The 21270-nt window shown below is 35.8% G+C and overlaps 2 protein-coding genes across 2 annotated transcripts; one reads left to right on the top strand and one right to left on the bottom strand.

The window, feature by feature from the left end:
• Nucleotides 1-1827: 1827 nt before the first annotated feature.
• On the top strand, nt 1828-6242 carry LOC306878544 (uncharacterized protein; the record flags this gene model as incomplete). The annotated part of the gene is made up of 4 exons (XM_079430979.1): nt 1828-1852; nt 1944-2018; nt 4736-4776; nt 4852-6242. The coding sequence occupies 4 exons, from the start codon at nt 1828-1830 to the stop codon at nt 5029-5031; spliced, it is 321 nt and encodes a 106-aa protein (XP_079287105.1). The 3' UTR covers nt 5032-6242.
• On the bottom strand, nt 6158-20193 carry LOC306877786 (NF-kappa-B inhibitor delta-like). Its single transcript, XM_079429760.1, has 12 exons — nt 20033-20193; nt 16478-16614; nt 16361-16391; nt 16032-16255; nt 15690-15922; nt 14114-14219; nt 13869-14015; nt 13745-13796; nt 13475-13644; nt 12580-12696; nt 7812-7976; nt 6158-7654 (listed from the first exon to the last, which is right to left on the bottom strand). The coding sequence occupies exons 1-12, from the start codon at nt 20046-20048 to the stop codon at nt 7583-7585; spliced, it is 1470 nt and encodes a 489-aa protein (XP_079285886.1). The 5' UTR covers nt 20049-20193; the 3' UTR covers nt 6158-7582.
• Between the last annotated feature and the right edge of the window lie 1077 nt (nt 20194-21270).

Below are 21270 nucleotides of genomic sequence, written 5' to 3'. Positions count from 1 at the left end.
CACTCATTGATTAATTATAATAATTAATACATATATAAACTCTTATAGACCCTGCTCTAGACTCTAGAGTATGCCTAGTCGTGAAAAAAGCAGACAACGCCCTGTCGAGGTTTATTTTTCGATAATGGCCATTTATCGCAGTGTACAGGCACAGTGAGTGTAAAGTGTAGATCGACAACAAACTCAATATTTCGGCCTCGAATTTGATAAATGGTTTTTGTTTTAACGCGTACAAACATCCCGAGGCTTGCAATGAAACCATCCACACTCCAAAGCTTTCTGAAGTTATCCACCTTCCGCTTCCAGACAGTCCTAATGCTCCCGCAGTCCCCAGTCCTTGCTGCATAGGTGGGGTTCTCGTCGCATGTATTCACTGAGGGGAGGTGTTTGGCTCGGGATCCCCACCGCATTGGCCAGGATGTGAATTTTATCTACCTAACACCCTTGTTTGGGTGTTCCCCTCCCGGCAACACTGACTGACAGACCAGCGCCGCTAGGAGGCGTTAGTTCCGAGGTGCAGCGTCGACGCAGTGCTCCGCGGCGCACTCCCTTCATTCACGGTGCTGAGTTGCAGTTTATAGCAAGATTAAGGAAACCGTCTCGTTGAAACACTGCAGAAATGGCAGCTTCAACAGGTTTGTCTATTTATTGCATTTGTTTGCTTTTAAACTTGAAACTGCATGGTTGTGCAATAATGAATGATCAAACTCAATTTAGTGTAGCCTGCTGTTAAATGACTTGAGAAATTTGCTGTTCGTCGTGAATATAACAAAAATATTCAATGAAATAGACTAATTCAATGTAATTTGACAGAAATTAGGCTAATAGGCTATATAGCTAAATTATGTAGTCCTATATTCAGCGATTCCAGTCTCATTTAGCCTATATTTCCTAAATTTGCTTGCATACTGCAGATAATGCATTTAAAACGTAAATCGGGCTGGACGGATGGTTTAAATAGTTCATTGATTTCAAATGACATCGTTTCAACAAAATTAAATGTTAGAAAGAATGACAGTCTTAAGACTTGCAGCCTAGTTTTTTTCTATAGCTTACAATGGGAGTGACTGTCATTCTGCCAAAAGCCTCATTTTGTGTTCCTGAGAAGAAAGACAAAGTCATAAAGCTTTGTAAAGACATGAGGGTAAGTAAAGTATATTTTAGAGTGAACTATGAGAGGAGTGCTGAAAATCGCTAAGTAAGCCGTTATAAAACCCTGAATTCACACACAACCGCATCATTGCGCTAGAGCCAATTCTAACGGGACACAAGTCCGATCATAAAGTTATGTAGCCTATCTTGCATGTTATTTTCTATTTTTTCATATATAGGTACTAAAAGCTCTCAATATTGGCAGTTTGGGCAGCTTTATTGATTAGGAAAGCCCACTTGCCATTTGCTTGTGGAGACTGCAGTTCAGAGCGCTATGCATCCAACTGAGCCTGCAGCTAATCAATAACCCGAATTACTGACGCTCTCAGGTGAAAAACCCTTGAGTTTGCAAGATGCCCTTCTGCCTAGTACATGCTCAACAGCTAAATGAGATCACTATTTATGTGATTTAGTATTTCAAACGATTGCGGTCTGAATGCATTTCAGCTAATAAGCTCGTTATTTGAGCTCAAGACTTGTCCAGTGTAATGTTTCTATATGCAATAGACCAGCATCTGTCCATGGTGCTGAACTCTGTCCCTTGCATTGTCTTCCTTACTTCACTCCATCAATTGTGAATCATTCCTAAGATCCATACTAAATCTATTGTAGGGGTTCGTTTTGTTTAATAGTTGTTAAAAATATTTACATGTATTTGCAGAATCATACAAGTATATGGACCAGAGTGCCTTTCATTACGGTAAGAATGTGAATATTGCATGGGAATACATTTATTTTTACATATAAAGCCAATAAAGAAGTATTTCACCACTCTTGATTTCTGAGCTCAGATTACGAGACGTTGCGGACCACGGGTGTCATCCTTGCTGTGGTTATGTTTGTAGCTGGGATTCTTATTGCTCTGAGTAAGTAAGGGCTGTCATGTTACAAAATGTTATCATCATCAAGAGTGACATTTACCTGGCATTACAGTCAGTCCAGTTTTACTTCAGTCAGTGTATAGTGAATACATTCTCTCAATCCACCAAACCATTTGTCTAAGTACTAAAAATTTGCAATTGTTACAAACTGGCTAAACTCTAATTGTGACCCTGGACCACAAAACCAATCTTAAGTAGCACAGATATATTTGTAGCAATAGCCCAAATTACATTGTATAGGTCAAAAAGCCGAGAATCTTTAGGATAATAAGTAAAGATCATGTTCTATGAAGATATTTTGTAAATTTCCTAACGTAAATATATCAACACTTAATTTTTGATTGGTAATATGCATAGCAGAGGATATCATTTGGACAGCTTTAAAGGCGACTTTCTCCATATTTTTATTTTTATTTTGCACCCTCAGTTTCCAGATTTTCAAATAATATCTTGGCCAAATATTGTATCCTAACAAACCATACATCAATGCAAAGCTTATTTATTCAGCTTTCAGATGATGTATAAATCTCAATTTCAAAAAATTGTCCCTTATGACTGGTTTTGTGATCCAGGGTCACAAATGACCCCAATCTAAGTCCCTCTGTTATATATTTCACCATCTCTTAATGTTTCTTTGCCCTGACAGGTAAAAAGTTCAAATGCTCGAAATCCAAGTAAGAGTTTTTCACACAAATGTGCAGCCTTGACTGTGCATGTGGAATGAGTCCGAATAAGGATGAGGAAACGTCCTGAAAGAAATAAAAGATGTACATCGAATCGATGGTCCCATGTCTGTTCACTGGAAAGCTCCTGTACTCTTTGAATGCAGCCCCTGGTTTCTAAAGTTATTGGTTTCTGAACTGAATCTGACCAGCTTCTTTTTTCAGCTCAACAACACTATCTATCCAACAACAGCATGTTTTACCTGCACGCCCAGATGTATCAAAAAAACCTGCTGTGTTGTTCATACTGTGAAAGCTGCAGTTTGTTCAATGTTTTAAACAAGAAAGCAGAAAGTTTGTTGTTCTGACACCTCCTAAATCAAGAACTAAAGTGGTTAGGCAGTGTGTATCAAGACTAGGCTACCTCTACACTGGCTACATTTGAAAATGCATCTTTTTCTCTACATTTTAGGGTTTGGCCTTCTGTTTACAGCTCTGCTTTTTGAAGACACTCACCCAAGTGGATACATTTGAAAAAGTTGACATGTGGACTGTAAAAGTGGAGTTATTTTAAAACGATGACACATGTTTAGTCATGTGGTGACTTCATTTGTAAGAGGCTTTGGATAAAAACGTCTGCTAAATGACTAAATGTTAAATGTCAATGTGGTATAGATATGGTACACTGTAAAAACAATTCTGTAAAATTTACGGTAAAAAACTGGCAGCTGTGGTTGCCAGAATTCTACCGTAAAAAAATATGGTAGCAACGTTTTAGGTTTTACGGTTTTAACTTAAATTTACAGTTAAATACCGTAATTTTTTTAACTGATATAATCTTAATATACCAACCTATTAAAGTACAGAAATCTGTTTTGTTCCTTTGAAATACACTGATAACCACCAAATGCAGGTGATGGTGAGAAAGTCACATGATGAGCCAAAACCCATCACAAGCAACTTTAAAACAATAGCATTTCCAGAAGGTGCACAGTGTCATTCACACAAGCACTAAACACCATCATGGTGAGACTCATTAAACTGAAATATGCTATAAACATTAATTTAACAACATTAGATGTAACATACAACCCTAATAAACATAACTGATAAGAAAAAACTAAGAAGAAACAAGTTATTTCAAAGAAAAAACGTCAAATTCAAACAGAAGTTGAAATGGAACGCAGGGAATTCTGGGAACATCAGTTTACGGGTTTTTCCCTGTAAATCTTACAGGAACTTTCCGTTAACCATGTAACAGGTTTTTACCGTAGCATTTTCACAGTTTTTACCGTTAAAATCACGATCATTTTTTACAGTGTAGATATGGTAATTGAGTGCGACTTGGATGCACCGATTCTGAGATATTTTGCTAACAAAATAATTGGGCCAGAAGAAAAGCAGGAGAACTTTATTAAATAAGAAGAACTTTAAAAAGTTCATCAAGCCTGGTCTCTTGGTATCATCTAAGTGAGCTTAAATTACATTTTAAGCATATGCAGTAAGATGATTTAGCATATGTTTCAGTGTGGATAAGAAACTTTTGGAAAACTCTTAAAAACTGTAGTGTGGATGGAGAATGTTTTAAAATGAAAAATGCTGTTTTCAAATGTATCCAGAGTAATGTAGATGTAGCCTGATAAAATGCTCAGCATTTCAACCTGAGATGATCTGAATCGTTTGATAATATTGACATTGGGCCGTTGCATTAAATCAAGCAACACCACTTACATTTGACTAAGGAGATGCGCATGCTTGCTGAATATTTCAGAGTGCGAGACCAGGGTTATCAAACTCAGTTCCTGGCAGTCCACAGCTCTGCAGAGTTTAGCTCCAACTCTAATTAAACACACCTGAACTAGCTAGTCAAGGTTTTCATGATGACTTGAAAACTAAAGGTGTGTGCATACAAGTTTAGCTCTGTCTGTTGGAGCTAAACTCTACAGAACTGTGGCCCTCCATAAGCTGAATTTGACACCTCGCTTAGACAGACTAGCATGGCTTAGTGGGATAATTGTGTTTTTGTATTTTTCCCTACAGATCTAGTCCAGTGGAAGGCCCTCAGCCACCAAAGACAGAAGGTACACTACCACAAACATTAATTAAACTAAAAAATACAGTCATATTTTAACGCTTCATGATTTGTTTTCTTTTAGTTCCACCTCAGACAGTGTAAAGCATATGGTGCGACAGGGCGACCCATTTCAACGAGAGGAAATGCTCAGATGCACAAAGTTAATTACAGGAATGTGGAGGAGAGTCGAACCTGCTTGACCTCTTTTTGTAACCTCAGCCTAAATGCTGATCTGTTGCTGTATTTTTACGTCTCTCGGTAGCACACGTGCTACATTGTTTCTTTTGTGCTGATATCGTGTGAATGACACCATTCATGATGCATCTCACCTGACCCCAGTTATTTTACTCATGCATGAATTGTTTGCTTTTAATGTTGTTGATATTATTAATATTATTATTATTATTATATGAGGCTTAGATCTAAAAGGGCATTTATGGAAATATTCACAGAAGCAATCAGGAATAATGATTAGAAAACTAGCAGACTTTATTACATTGAAGAGCTCATGTTTCATCTAATAGATTTCAGTCCTTTAGACAGATATGACATTTTAATGAACAGAACAGTGTTTGAATAAATATAAATAGCTCTCCAGCATGGAACTATATGCAGTCCTGTGTGTAACCCTGTAACTTGTGCATGCCAAGTTTCAACAAAATGTAAGACAATTTTCTAGTTGTTTTAGTCTTGTAGTATATATTTATTTATTGTTTTAGAATTTTAGTGCATTTGAAATACTTTTGAAAGTTTCACAATTATTTTGTCAAATTTCAGTAGAAATTTAGCTTATTAACATTAACATTTTTGATGTCATCAGATAAACTGAAATGCATGGCTTTTCTGTAAACAGATTAGTCATTTGGATCAATCAAGTCAAACATTACTTTACAGAGGGCTTAGAAACTATAGGAAAGTCTTGCCTTAAGAACTAATGGTGCAGTCAAATACAAACTAACTAGTAGATACTATGCCAACTTTACATCTCAATTTAAGTCAAACTTCACGAGTGGCTGATGCAACCCTTCCTTGGAGGTACACATGATCTTATGTCCATTGTAACAGCATGAATATTTGACTACTGTATTCCTGTAAACAAAGCACTTTAGAAAGTAATTCTTTAGTCCCCAACCAAGTGTTACTGAAAAGCAAATTATTTAATTGCAACTGAATGTATTTATGCCTCATGTATTAATAAGAAATCGTCCATATATATTTCAGAGAATAATGAGCCACTGCACATCTGTTTGATCAGCATGGAGGAATGCTTATTAATTCATTGCTATTCATTTCTTTCATGAAAGATTTTTTTTTTGCTTGCCTTGAAATGAAGTAATTGAGTTTGACTAAACATTCACAGCAGACATAATAAAGAGCTCAATACCGTTACTATAAGAAAAGGTGTTTTTATTAATCATCCAAATGTTAGTCATGTACCAAAGACATTTGGCTCAATAAAATATCCTGAGTTACAGAGGTTTGTTCTTGGTCTTTACTTATTTAGCTTTTAATTTGGCTTGGTCAGTTGACATATAATGCAAAACGCACAAACACATTAATAAAACATTAATGAATACTTGATAATTATAAACGTGATTTATTAAAGATGACACTTCATAATATTAAAAAGAAACAAGCAAATTTTAATGCTACTTTATATACTCACAGAGTTTGGTTTTGTCAGATGGTTTAATTCATTGAGTGTTCGTGATATTTGTTAAAACATAAGCAAAGTTTCATAAATTAATTCCTTAGAAGGCAGTTTGCTTTCAAACCAATTCTCATAAATGCACAGACCTCTCTTTGTTTTACAAGAAAGTGATATTAGCGTGTGTTTTCTCTCAATTGAATTTCCAGAGGGACTCTGGGTACTTCAACACAATGAATCATGCATATCACTGACTCAACAACAACATCCTCGGCATTTGAAATCTTGATACAAGATGGACACTATCCCCACACAGAAAAACCTTTCCTTTCATTCTATTCCACTGAAATAACATTGTTAAATCATATTAATGATTGTGACATCTGGATTCTGGTAGGTCTTGATGACAAAACTACCTTCTTACCTCAGAACCCCCTGACATTTCACCCCTCATATATGACTCATCAAAATAACACATTCACATACATGGCTGGATGACACATCTCCTGTAAGGACAACTATCAAATCAAGTGTGCTGTTGAGAAAAGTGCATTACATAGAGAACTTATGTCATTCATATCAAACAATGAAATAAATAACTGATCTTCACCCTGAGGGAAAGTAACATGAACATGAGCACAGAGAATAATATGCAACATACACCAACCATAAGCTATATAAATACATCTCAAAACAAATAAAGAATATCCCACTGATACAGTGAGTGCAAAAAATCAAACCAATATGGTTTATAATTGAAGGTGGAAACTCGACTGCTACTGACAGTCCTCATGACGATTTCATTGAAATCACTATTCATGAACATACTTCATCTTTAAATAAACTGGGAAGCAGCTTTATGGTACAGAATCAATGAATGATCCTTCAAAAAATACACTGTCATACTAAAAATGATGCAATATGTAAAACTCCTCATAAAAGGATACTGAAGATCAACCCATTCTTCTCCAGAGATTACGTTTTTGGGGTTAATTTTTAAAGCTCTCTGATCTTAACTTTTAAAATGAGTGATCTTGATGGTGAACGGTTAGCAAAATGATCAAGATTAACGTTTCATGTACATTCTATTATTTGATCCAGATGACCAGATGATAGATCTCTACTGGAGAAGGTGGGATACGCTGGGACTAAAAATCAGTCCTGGTCACTCTTGGTCCTGTAAGGATGTAAACCGCCGCCTAGAGGAGGCACTTTTCTTCTTCAAGATGTGCTTGAGCTGAGGGAGAGAGAGTGAGAGGGAAATGGTGTGTCAGCTAGTGTGTAATCCCGTTCTATGCTGTTGAAAAAATAGTAGAAACTGTACAAGAGAATGTTTTTGCATGGTACGTCCCACAACAGGCAGACTGGTTGTTAATAAAAAAAAAACCTCTCACTCTCTCTCCTTTGTCTCCGCTCTGCAGCAAATGAGCAGGCTGGTCGTTCTCCAGGTTGCGGATGCTGGGATCAGCACCACAACTCAGCAGCAGCCGGATCAGTTCCTCCTGAAAGGGGCTTCCATGCAGCCCCGCGGCCATGTGCAGAGCAGTGTGTCCGTGAGCCTGAGAGGAGACACACATTTATAGATATGTCCACACTGTTGTCTGTTTTTAATTAATATGTCCTGAAGTTCTGTATATTAGCCATGCCTATTTTTCAGGGACTCTTTCTTCAGGTTACGCAGTATATGATGGCAAGTTTTTGAACAGTTAAGATTTTTTATGTTTTTTTAATTAAGTCTCTTCTGCTCACCAAGCCTGTATTTATTTGATCCAAAGTACAGGAAAAACAGTACAATTTTGAAATATTTTTACTATTTAAAATAACGGTTTCCTATATGCTTGAAATCCAAGTAAGAGTTTTTCACACAAATGTGCAGCCTTGACTGTGCATGTGGAATGAGTCCGAATAAGGATGAGGATTCCTATATAAACAGTTTTATATATTTTAAAATGTAATTTAATGTGCTGATATCGCGTTTGGTCTCGTTCTGTCTCGCATATCTTGTCAGTGTCTGTGCTTGCTTGGTCATTTGTTGTGGAAAAATAAGGAAAGTGTGTTCAGTTAAATTCAATTAGTATTTTGTTAGATGGGTATAAAAAAGCTTAGTTTACTGCGGCAACGGCCGCGGCAGTTGTCGTGTGAAGGCCTCCTTGTGTGAAGACCGAAGAGTGTAAAGACCATCGACTCTCCCGTGCGACTCCAACGGGCTGGGATATAAGGATATAAGTATCACTTTCTCCTCTTTTCTACTACTTGTTTCACTTCTGTTTCCGTTTTTATAACCATTTCTTATGTGTTAGTAAGTTGTTGTTTTTAGCATGTGTGTTTGGCAGTGTTATTTCTTAGGATTACTGATAAACTATACTGTCGTGATATTTGTTATCTATTTTCATTTTAGTTAAATAATGTCTGAATTAATTATGTCTGTATAGGTCTTTTAGTAAGTTTTATTTTTATTTAATTTGAGTTATTTTAATACTTCAAACTAAATGGAAATTAAATATATATATATATATTGAATTTATAAATGTGTATGTATATATATATGTATGTGTGTGTGGTTGTACATATACATATATATAGTTGTTGTTGTTTTTTTTGTTTTCATTATTATACTCTTATATCTTTTGTTCTTTAATATTTATATTTTTTATCTTTATTTTTTGTTTTTCATTTAAATGTTAAGTTTTGAAATTTTGTTGTATTCATTTGTCATTTTAATTTAATTTCTTTATTTTTAAAACGTGTATAAGTAGTATTTATAAAGTTTTAGCTTTTAGTTTTGGATCTATTTTTAGTTGTTTTAACACTACAATTGATTGCTTCTGTTGTCCTCATTTGTAAGTCGCTTTGGATAAAAGCGTCTGCTAAATGACTAAATAATAAATAAATAAATAATAATTCCTGTGATTTCAAAGCTGAATTTTCAGCATCATTACTCCATTCACATGTGTAATGAAGAAAGAACCTCAGATACTTTGATCTCCTGAGAAACAGACAATACAAACATACACGGGCAGGAAATCTTCTTCCCTTCTGTCCATTTGTTTCTTTTTAAATCCCTTCATCCATCCTTCCTTCTACTCAGTCTGCTCAAAATGATTACATGAAAATGCCAATGCAAATGAACAGTCATGTCTGGTATCATTGGAAATGTCTCAATGCGACTGGTACAATGGTCTCATTTCTACAGAAGAAAACTAAAAGGTAATAAAGATTTGAAGATTTTAGAGATATTTTGCTTACTGCAATGGGTCTTTCATGCAAATTACCTTCTGTTCCCATTGCGGTGTAAACTACTTAGGTCTGGGACCTGCGTTAATGCAAATTCCAGTTCTTTGTACATGCCTCCATTTGGGGGATGTTTTATCTTGGTTTTGTATTTAAAGGATTGCAGCAAAAGGGTCGGGTCCTTCTGTAGCCAGAATGAGCCCGTTCATACTTTGTATTTTTCTAAAGTCAGGTATGCATCTTACTCTTAGATTCATCTTTGAGATTTTGATGTTTTGTATTGATTTGATATCTTTGAATTGGCTGTATAATTGTCATAATACACATTTACCTGACTGATAATAAATTGTTACATTTGATTTTATTCCGACTGAAATTATTTTCTCAAGTAGATTAAGTATGTTACCACAAATATGCGTCCAGGGTTAAGTACATACTAGATCTCAGGTTAGATGGAGCATGGGGCACCTCAGGTGAGTTTCTAGATTTCTGATTAACTGCTTGACTTTAGTTAAGTTGTTATGAAGTTGCATTAACTATGGGTGGATAGATAAAATACTATTGAAGTACTAGCATGGTTCAGGCATATTTCATAGTACTATCCATAATAACCTCTGATTATAGTCTGAGCTTTATTCAAGTTGTAGGTAGTTATTTTAACTATCGGGGGCTAGATAAAAATACTATGGAAATATTACCATATTTTATAGTACTAGCATTACCGCTGACTATTGTCTCAGCTTTAGTTAAGTTGTACTTAGTTATATAACTATCGGGGGCTAGACAAATAGTACTAGCATAACCTCTGATTATTGTTTGAGCTAAGTTGTTACATAGGTGACATAAGTTGTTACATAAGTTTTTACTGTAGGGGGCTAAACAGAACCACTATTTAAAACATGACAAGCATGGGGCAGTCTATTAAATAGTTAGTCATAACCTCTGACTAATAATCAGACTGGTGGGTTTGTGACCCCGGGGCCCACATAAAACAGCCGACATGACACACCCTGAGCGACATAGATTCCTAATGAATGAGTAAATATAAAGTAAAGAGTTAACTAATCAAATGTCCGAAGAATACTAATTAGAAACAGACAAACAACCAATTTGCATTTCAAACTAATTTCGAGGTCATAATAAAATGGAGTCAGATTTGAATTGAACCTAAATTTAATAACTTTGCGCGCTGAAATATAAGTATATATTTATATCCGTGAACATGCAGGAAACCTTCATACACCATTGATATACCTTCGTTGGGCCAATTTGTGGACCTTTCTCATGATCCTTCAGAAATCATTATAATATTCTGATTTGCTGTTTAAAAAACATTAATTATTATTATGTTGAAAACAGCTAAGTACAATTGCTGTTTTTGATGAAATCCGAGAACTTTCTGACCCTACATAGACAGAAACACAACTACCATGTTTAAGGCCCAGAAAGCTAGTAAGGACATTGCTAAAAAAGGCCATGTGACATCAGTGGCTCAACCGTAATGTTATGAAGCTATGAGAATAGTTTTTGTGCAAAAAGAAAACAAAAATAATAACTTTATTCACCAAATTTTTCTCTTCCGTGTCAGTCTGCGACGTGGGTTCAGAGAGTACCATGACACATGCGTGAAGAGAAGTTAAACCACTGATGTCACATGGAGTTTTATATCGATGTCCTTACTACATTTCTGGGCCTTGAACATGGTAGACCCCTTGCTGTCAATGCAGGGTCAGGAAGCGCTCAAATTTCATCAACACTATCTTTTTGTGCTCCGAAGATGAACAAAGGTCTTACGGGTTTGGAATGATATAAGGGTGAGTAATTAATGACAGAATTTTCATTTTTTGATGAGCTATCCCTTTAAATAGATTTGTTCAAACACAACTATTTTTTTAGGAATAAAACAAGTGGTGGTCTTTATGAGTAAGTCAATTAATCATTCACTCAACTGAATGTTCACTTACTGTATTTATAAGTCACTGGGTTGTTTGATCTCATTTAAAAAAAAAAAAAAACTAACTCTGATGCATTCAGGAGTGAAAAAAGGGTCTGTCTTATGAACAAGTCACTGAATTGTTCACTCAACCAATACATTCAAAAACACTGATACATTCTGGAATGTAAAAGATAACTATTTATGAGTGAATCATTAGGTCGTTCACTCAACCAATTCGTTAAAAAAACTCTGATTCATTCTGGATTGAAACAAGTGGCTGTCTTTGTACGTGAATCATTCATTGAATCATTCGCTCTACCAATTGGTTCAAAAACACCGGTTGAGAACGAAACAGATTTATGAGTGAATCATTGAGTCATTCATGCAACCAATTTGTTAAAAACTCAGATTCATTCAGGAATGAAAACAGGTGACTGTCTTTACAAGTGAGTCAACCATTGATTCATTCAGTTAACAGATTTGTTTATAAATAATGATTCACTGAGTAAAAACATTTCATTACCGCATGTTGCTGGAATGGAGACAAGCAGCAGTAAAATTAGCTTTGGAACAATAACTTCTTGTTCACACAAGAAGACCCTGTCTCCAAGACGGCCATCGGGACAAGACCACAGGAACCAGATGAGTCCTTTGCACAATCTAATTCTACTTTAGCCTAGATTTAAACTGCTGATTTTGTCTGGCCAGAGGAGAATTACACTATTTTGACAAACTATTTCCCCGTCTAAATACTGTAAAGCTGATATAAAGCCACCCAGCTTTATATCAAGCTGATGTAAAGCTGCTTTGACACAATTTGCATTGTTAAAAGCACTATAAAAATAAGATTGACTTGACTTGACGCCCACAATAGTGCGGTTATTAAATTTCACAACAGCTGCAATTACTTGCGGCATGAGGCAAGTGTGATATTACTTGAATATGATTTTGTATGTATATGAAAGTCAATGCAATATCATCATCATGTGTCTCACTTTCATGTTGATGAACGCCTGCATATTAGAGAGTTGGAGGCTGAGGAGGAAGCGCACAAGATGGATATTCCCCTCCTTCACTGCCAGGTGAAGAACTGTCTTGTTGCTTTTGATTTCCTGAAAAATACAAAGGTATACTAGTCAATAAAGTGAGACTGAAGCAACATCAAAGCAAGTGTGGTATGAATGAGATTTCCTCCTTTTGCGGCAGTCTCAAAACGAAACCGCTCTATATGGAACAATGACAAAATCAGTTGTTTGTCTGTCTGTCAGAAAGGAACATTTGGGAAATATATTGTTTCTTTTCCTATATGACAGAAATCGCTACCATAATTTGGAAACGTCAATATCCGTGATTTGTGTGTTTCTAATTTGGGGACAGTAAGGTGTATACTTATATTCAGCAATGATGCATTAATGATCAACAGTGCCAATAAATTGACAATAATATTTCTATTTCAAATAAACACTGTTCTTTTGAACTTTCTTTTCTTTAAATAATCCAGAAAAAAAATGAAGTGCTGTGAAAATTCAGCTTGCTATCATAGGACTGATATTAAAATAGAAAACAGAATTCACAATATTACTGTTTTTACTGTATGTTTGATCAAATAATGCAGCCTTGGTGAGCATAAGAGACAAACCCTAAACTTTACATCTCTGTAAATCAATAATAATTATTTTGTTGGCTTTAATATGGCACTGTACTGATTTTATTATGTGCCAGGCTTAATGCAACACTCAGTTTTATAATAATATTATTTAATGAGTGTCCCTGCACCATCTGTCTATACACCAAGGGGTCCTTTAGCAATAATTAACACATTACCTTATTATCATTGGGATTAAGCTGTACTGAAAATCCAAAATATTAAAAGGCCATAAAACGGAGTACCTGGCTGAGAACTGAAGCTCCAGCATCAATAAGAAGCCGCAAACACATCAGCTTATCTTCCGCTTGAGTCTGTAGACTGCCATCAGCTAACCATGTTGAGGATGAGGAGGCATTTATAGCCTTAATCGTGGCACAGTGAGAGATCACTGCACAATGCAGAGGAGTCAGACCTACAGATACCAGGCAAAAGCAACAGCGGCCATATATTATTGTCTCCTCAGAAGTTACTGTAACTATGATGCTTATGGAACACTATGTCAAGGTTTATACCTTCAAAATTACGAGCCTCCAGGTCCACTCGCAGTCCAGCATAGAGAATAACCTATTAAATCATAGTAGTTTACAAGCATGCTTTTTTTGATTTCGAATGGATTGCAAATGGGCGGTCTCTCACCTGCATGACACGAGGGAAACCATAGGTGGCAGCCAGATGAAGTGCAGTTTGACCCTTGACGTCACAGATACTGATGTCCGCACATAGAGAGAGTAGATCCTGGACTATATCTGGCTGATTGGCAGTTACAGCCACCAGCAAAGCAGTCTGGGATTCAAGAGAACAGATAGTCAGTGAGTGCATTAATAAAAAAAATCCCTGGTACATTTGAATTAGATTTAACACTATTTTGTCATGATATTCACCTTGCCCTTGTGTTCTTTAGAGTCCAACTTCCCCAGTTCACTAAGTTTCTCCGCAGCAGCAAAAGCATATTCCCTCAGGCCTTTCGCGGTGTAGATATGTAGAATGCTAACAGAGAGTAAAAATATAGTTTCAGTTTTCATTTGCAGTGCAGAGATATCTTACACCTTTGCTGTTTTCAGTCACTTTTCCATAAGATTTACGCTTACACTGTGGTTTCATTAGTTAAGAAACGCACAAGACCTTGGTGGACCCCTCTGGTAAAACACCTTATACGGTAATGCACTAACGGAATGCACTAACTGAACAATTTCCAGAAATACAGTAAGATTTATGGCTATTTTTCCGCAAATCTAAATAAGATTGCAAATGTTATTCGGGTCAATTACATACACTCTTAAAAATAAAGGTGTTTAAAAGGGTCTTCACAGCAATGCCATAGAAGAACCATTTTTGCTTCCACAAAGAACAATTCAGTTAAAGGTTCTTTAAAGAATCATCTCTTTCTTACCTTTTTATAATCTGAAGAACCTTTTTTCACCACAAAGAACCTTTTGTGAAACAGAAAGGTTCTTCAGATGTTAAATGTTCTTTATGGAACCATTTAGACAAAAAAAAAAAAAGGTTCTTCTATGGCATCGTGAAGCACCTTTATTTTTAAGTGTATAAGACTGCCACATTGAAAAATTAGACTTTTTTTTTTTAATTTTCAGTAAAAAGTTGAAATGTAATGCTTCTAAAGGTTTCAAGTGGTGTAACCAACAACATTTTTTAAATAATTTAAATAAATTTGAGTATACATATATTCATTATTTTTTTTAAATAGAAAAAATAATTATGGAACTTTAAGAAATTAATTAATTCAGAAATATTATTCAGTTTTTGGGCAGTCACACCATGTCGCACAACCCTTGACAACATTTTTTGAAAAAGCATAGAACTACAGTTTTTACCGTATTTTTGAGGCCTTGGTTAGTGTAATAGATTTTTTTTCAAAAACATTTGTGACCCAGGATCACAAAATCAGTCATAAGGGTCAATTTTTTAAAATTGAGATTTCTACATCATCTGATACATCAGCTGAATAAATAAGCTTGTCATTGATGTATGGTTTGTTAGGATCGGACAATATTTGGCCGAGATACAACTATATGAATATCTGGAATCTGAGGGTGCAAAAAAATCGCCTTTAAAGTTGTCCAAATGAAGTTCTTAGCAATGCATATTACTAATCCAAAATTAAGTTTTAATATATTTACGGTAGGAAATTTACTAAATATCTTCATGGAACACGATCTTTACTAAAAGAAAAATTGATCATTTTGACCCATACATTGTATTTTTGGATATTGCTACAAATATACCCCAGCGACTTAAGACCGGTTTTGTGGTCCATTGTCACATTTTAAAAAAATCTTATTGACCCAAAACATTTGAACAGTTGTGAACTCATTTTAAGTAAGTCCTATGCTGCTTAAAGCTACAACTACAGACCATTCTTCCAAATGGCACCTGGTTACAGCATCCAATGAAGTAAATCTCCACCCTAAACAATGTTCAGAATATCTTCTAACTTACGTGTCCCCATCATCATCCTGCCAGGTGGTTCTACTGTAATCCATGTTCTGCAGGAAGACTCTGGCCTCCTGCAGCTTCACCATATCCATCTGGGGCCTGAACTCTTGGAGAAGGTATGGGCTTGTGTGATCCTCTGCTCTCGATTCAGATGGCCAGCACAAGCCGGAGGTCTGAATGGGGACAGTCCCAGTCATATCAGTCCCGGCTGCAGTTACAGGGCACTCTGTTATAGACTGTGAGAACAGAAAATAGATTGATTTTTTTCATTCATAATATGGACAAACCTTCGATTTTGTAAGCCTTCAATAATCATGCTGCCTGAAATACTTATAGAGCTCTTACATATTGCTGTGTTGTCTGGGCATCCTGGCAGTCTTGAATCTGCTGAGGGCTGTAGCCAGTGGTAAGCGTCTGTCCAGTCTGGATAAAGTTTTGTGCAGCGGAGGAACTAGGCATGAACGGGAATGAGCTGCACTGCTGTAGCGAGGAATGTACCTGATGAATGCTGGGAACTTCCCATCGGTCATATCTTACTGCTCCCATGTCTGTGTAGCTTGCACTGGCTCCTGCAAAGAAAAAGCTTAATTTTTAGATGTAAAAGAAAATCTAAATGTCACTGGAGTCTCATTTTATAAGCAAACCCCTCATTTAGCAGAGATGGTCGGACTCACCGGCAGTGGGAGATTGTCCTGATGCCAATACCTGTTGGAAACATTTTGGAGGATGATTAAAGTCATTCGTATCAGCCTTAAGACATCTATGCTTTGAAATATAATAGTTTGACTCACTGGGACAGATGCAGCACCACCAGCAGTGTAAGATGCTGCAGAGCAGGAGGGAGGTGCTGAGGAGGTCTCTCTCTTTCTCTTCTGCTCCAGGAGTTTTTTCACTGTGGGCAGAGGGTAACACGCCTTTTCCTTCGGTGCTGTGGACACAGGAATAAACTGTTGTTATATTTATGATGTTTTCTGTTTAAATGCTGTTGTAAGATAAATAGCTTAAATTAAATAGATTAAATAGATGAAATGTGAAAGTAAAGATAGATGTTGTTCTTTTGAACTTTCTGTTCAAAACTTGTTTCATCCTGAAAAAATTTATCAAGGTTTCAAAAAAGAAAAGAAAAAGAAAAGCTGTACAACAGTTTCCAACATTGATATTAATATGAAATCTTTCTTGAGCAGCAAATCAGCATATTAGAGTGATTTCTGAAGGATGATGTGACACTGAAGACTGGAGTAAAGGCTGCTGAAAATTGAGCTTTGCCATCACAGGAATAAATTACATTTTAAAATATATTAGAATAGAAAACAATTATTTTAAATGGTAAAAATATATATATATTTTGATCAAATAAATATGGCCTCGGTGACCAAACTTTTGAACAGTAGTAAATATCTTATCTAGATGGTTATTGTTGATTTATCAATATTTTCAATATTAGCAATAATATTACAGACTTTTATGATATTCATATAATTTATGAAGTTTTTTAAAATCTCAATAAATAAATATATGCGTAATTTATATTCCATAATAATATAATAGTGAAACTCACTGGAATTTAGAAGAGAAGATTTAGATCTGCAAATCTGACATTTCTATTAAAACCATTTATTTACAATGTCTTCTTTATGCCTTTGATAACCGTATTCAGTAAATATTGCTGGATATACATTTATTGTTGTTGTTTTCAAGTGAATCTGATTAATTTCTCCAGTAATGTGATTTCCCCAGGGCCGTTTTTAATAACAGGTGCTGGTATGACTTAAAATGTATTTTCTTTGTGTTAGTCACCAAAAGAAACTGAAAAAGACAAGAATGCAAATATCGGAGGTTTCCAGTGGGCACCAGTTACGTATGTTAGTGCAGAAGGAAGGAAAGTTTCTTCAAAATCTTGACCCCAAACGTGAGATAAGAATAAAATTTCCACCGAAGGAGCATTATGCTCATCCTCTCACCCGTGAGGAAGGTATTCCATCTGGAAAAGAGGTGGTGAAGTTACGTCTACCTGTCTTCTTCATCAACCCTGCGTCTATGGAGACGATTCTCGCAGCACACTCTCTAACTGTTTCCTTTTCTCCGTTACGCTCTTTGTGGCAAACCACATCTTCTTCCTGCACCAGTGACGTATGTCCCTCACAGGGGCCCCATCAGAGGTGTATGAACAGATGATTAGATACTGATTCAGAGTCAGATTTGATGCCTGTCTAGCATTTCGTTGAGTGGCAGTAATGAGCTGAAATCAACTGCATAGATCACAAACAAATTGCAATACTTCATCCAGCCACCAGGAAACAAATCTAATATAGATATTTATCGAATTACTGCTTCACACACAGATATTTCTTACAAACACTGCAGTGTGAGAGAAACACTTTGAAGTTATTTTATTATCTTTTATGGGTATGTCAGGATTATATTATGCACCTCCATGGTCTGATAATAGTTTTGTATACAGTATAACTACTAATTTCGGTTTATTTATCTATTTATAGCTCAAACAGAAGAACAACTTGTGTTTCATTCTGCAAGGTATCCCTTTACAGGAAAAGTGACTGGTTTCAGCAAAACATTAAGTAATTCATATGGTGAAGGGGATTCAAAAGAGGAAGATGGAAATTCCACTGGGGATAACCTTGAGAGGATCATTCCTTTCCTTATCTCTCTTGTTTGTTCTCCATTCCAGTTTATTTTATTTCCCCCACTTCTCGGGCTCTTACTTTAAGCTAACTCAAAAAGTTAAGAGAAAAGATGGGCTACTGTTCAACAATGTATTTATATACAATGTACATGTATAACTGACAAATGAAAGATTAAGAAAAAATTAGGAGTTAAAACAATGGCTACAATGTCTTTAAAGAAACACAAATTCAGAAATTTATGTCTCAATATGTATTTAAATGATTTAGATTTATTTACTTTGTGTATAGAGAGACCAGAGAGGTTTAACACGATGAGTTCAGTAACCAATTAGAAATGAGCTGCTGGGGTGAAATAACTGTTGTACATGACCATTACTCATCTGAGGTTACAGTAGTTGTAAAAATATAAATGCATTTACATCCACACACAGGATGCTGTCCAGTGTACCTCTATCGGACCCACAAAGCTATAGGACAGTATAAACCTACAGTTTCTACAACTGAGATGTGACTAACACACACATTCTATGTTTTTAGAGTTATTAGCCAAGGTTTGGCTTTTTTGTCTACTAGTATTTTAATTAAAAGTCAAATTAAAAAACGTTAAGCCTGATAGCCTATTCATATTCTTTAAGGCTATCTAATAACAATGCTTCTATTATCACTCGCAACAGGTTTAAAGGTCAGATGACACTAGTTTACAAGCTTAAAATGTCAGAAAGAGCGGCTGGGATACCCTCGCACCCCTGCCTAGTAATTTCAAAGACGGAAATCCCTGGCCAGTGAGTCACGCGCGTGGTGTGACGCGGGGATTCCGTGGCTCTCGCTACGCTATCTGACTATGGACAGTAAACTATTACGTCATGAAAAAAAAAGAAAAGAAACTTAGGTTGCACTTTATTTCTGGACATTTGGCATATTCCACGTGACATTTAGGCTACCAGTATTATAAATGCGTGCTTTAAAGTTGACTGATAGCCTGTATTTTCTTTAGGCTAATATTTTCACAAGCTTTTCTCTGTAAAAAATGAGCCCCACACCCAATAAAAACGGGAAATGAAAGTCGAACAGGGAGGAGTAATTTATCAAGGGGGTTGTCCAAATAGCTGTAAAAATGAAGTAGGCTACTCTATGTTGTCGGGGGATCCTTTATTCAAATGAATTGTCTATTTTTAAACGGTCATACATCACTGAACTGACGTCATAAAAAAACATGTAAACAGTAAAAAATAAAGGTAGTATGCAATATGTTGTTTGTAGCGAAATACTTGTATTGAATAATCTTGGAGTACTTGTGTACGCTTAGCTGTCAATTTATTATAGAGGTCTTAATATAGGAAACCCGAACACTGGCACCCGTCTCGTCTTACATTCTCTCTCTCTCTCTCACACACAAGATCCAAAAGCTGTCATTGGGTCGGTATCTTTTCAAAAACGACACATTTGTACCTTATTTACCCCTAAAAAGTGTTGTACATCAAGTCTACATATCAGTAGGCTACCTAAAACGATCCTAAAAAAAGTAGGCTATAACGTTATATTAGTAGCCTGTGCTAGTGACAGCTTTTGTAGGCTACCTTTTTCCTGAAATAGTCGGCTATTTTTGTCTTTTTTCTACACATTTCATAAAGCGAACTTATATTCCCCATCACTTTGTGCTTTATAAATTCTGTCAATAAACTAAAAGGTCTTATTACTTACATTTCTGAAAGTGCATGTCAGAGTCCCTTTTGCTGTCTTTAACTCTCGGCTCCCACGCCAGGTGAAATTAATGAGGTCAGTCGCAGAACAGCCTCTGATAAATGTCAACTCCTCGAGTCACTGCCTGTTATTAACTGATTCCGGCACGTTCAACTATGTATACAGAGAACACGTTGTTTTCTGCCAGCCCATTTTTTTTGTAGCTCCGCCCAATACGGATGACGAGCTGTCAAACAGGAAGAGTTTCTTTCTCTCTCTCTCTTTTTTTTCTTTGCATATCTGGTCAGTGACAAATACGGATGTCTGAGATAATAACAAGGAGAAATGTTAGTTTAAAACGCATTTGTTTTTGGAAATGCCATGCATCTTTGTTTCATATTTTTGTTTTGATTTCTTACATTTTTGAAAAACATTTATTGTACTAAAATATTTTCCAAGCACCTTTAATATATACAACCTAATAATGATTAGCTGTTAGTTATTTTAAATCTTATAATATATTAAATATGGGCTATGCAAAGTAAAATGTTTTCTGAATTATTTTAGTAAAAAATCTAAATGACTGATACAGGATTAGAAAATAACCTCAAAATTTCAACCTCATCATAGAAAAAGTGTATTTAAGTAATTGTTGTTGAATTTCATCACTGTTGGAAATATATTTAATATAATAATTTATATTAATATAATACATATACAGTGCCAGTGCTTCTGTGTAGTTAGTTTTTTTCTGTGACTATTATCTACACTTCCTTTTTCACCCCACAGAAACTTTGATCTGCTAATTTGCCTCAGAGATGTTACCGATTTTGTCCATTTCCTCCATTCTCACCACGACACCAAAACTGTCTTCTGTTTCTTCCTGCTCCTCCTCAACCTCCACCCACTCATCCTCTCCCAGCTGCAAAAAAGTGGAGAAATTTAAATGCCTAAGCTCGAATGCTGTTCACTTTGTAGTGGTCTTACAATTATTTGGTGTGTAATGAGAAAAACACTCTTTAAATAAACATGATGATAAGCATGATAAGTGCACACTTAGTACATTCTGAAGTAGTACTTTAAAAATCTGATCTGAGATGTCGGTAACACTTTAGAATACTGATCCTTTGTTAATGAAAAACTATACAGGAACAATTGACTAATAAAGTCAAGTTGCCAATATTATTTGTATAGCTCTTTTAATAATGCAAATTGTGTCAAAGCAGCTTTTCATCGACTTGATATAAAGCTGGGTGGCT

Source organism: Barbus barbus (genome assembly GCF_936440315.1).
Source record: "Barbus barbus genome assembly, chromosome: 12".
Taxonomy (NCBI): Eukaryota; Metazoa; Chordata; class Actinopteri; order Cypriniformes; family Cyprinidae; genus Barbus; species Barbus barbus.
Note: the sequence above shows the minus strand (reverse complement) of the source record. Positions and strands in the feature narration are given on the sequence as shown.

Bases quoted from the DNA above. Each gene is read 5' to 3' on its own strand.
- LOC306877786 (XM_079429760.1), bottom strand. The intron at 13,797-13,868 runs GTGAGAGACCGC...ATGATTTAATAG, and splicing joins GTTTCCCTCGTGTCATGCAG to GTTATTCTCTATGCTGGACT. The intron at 13,645-13,744 runs GTATAAACCTTG...TGGTATCTGTAG, and splicing joins GGAGGCTCGTAATTTTGAAG to GTCTGACTCCTCTGCATTGT.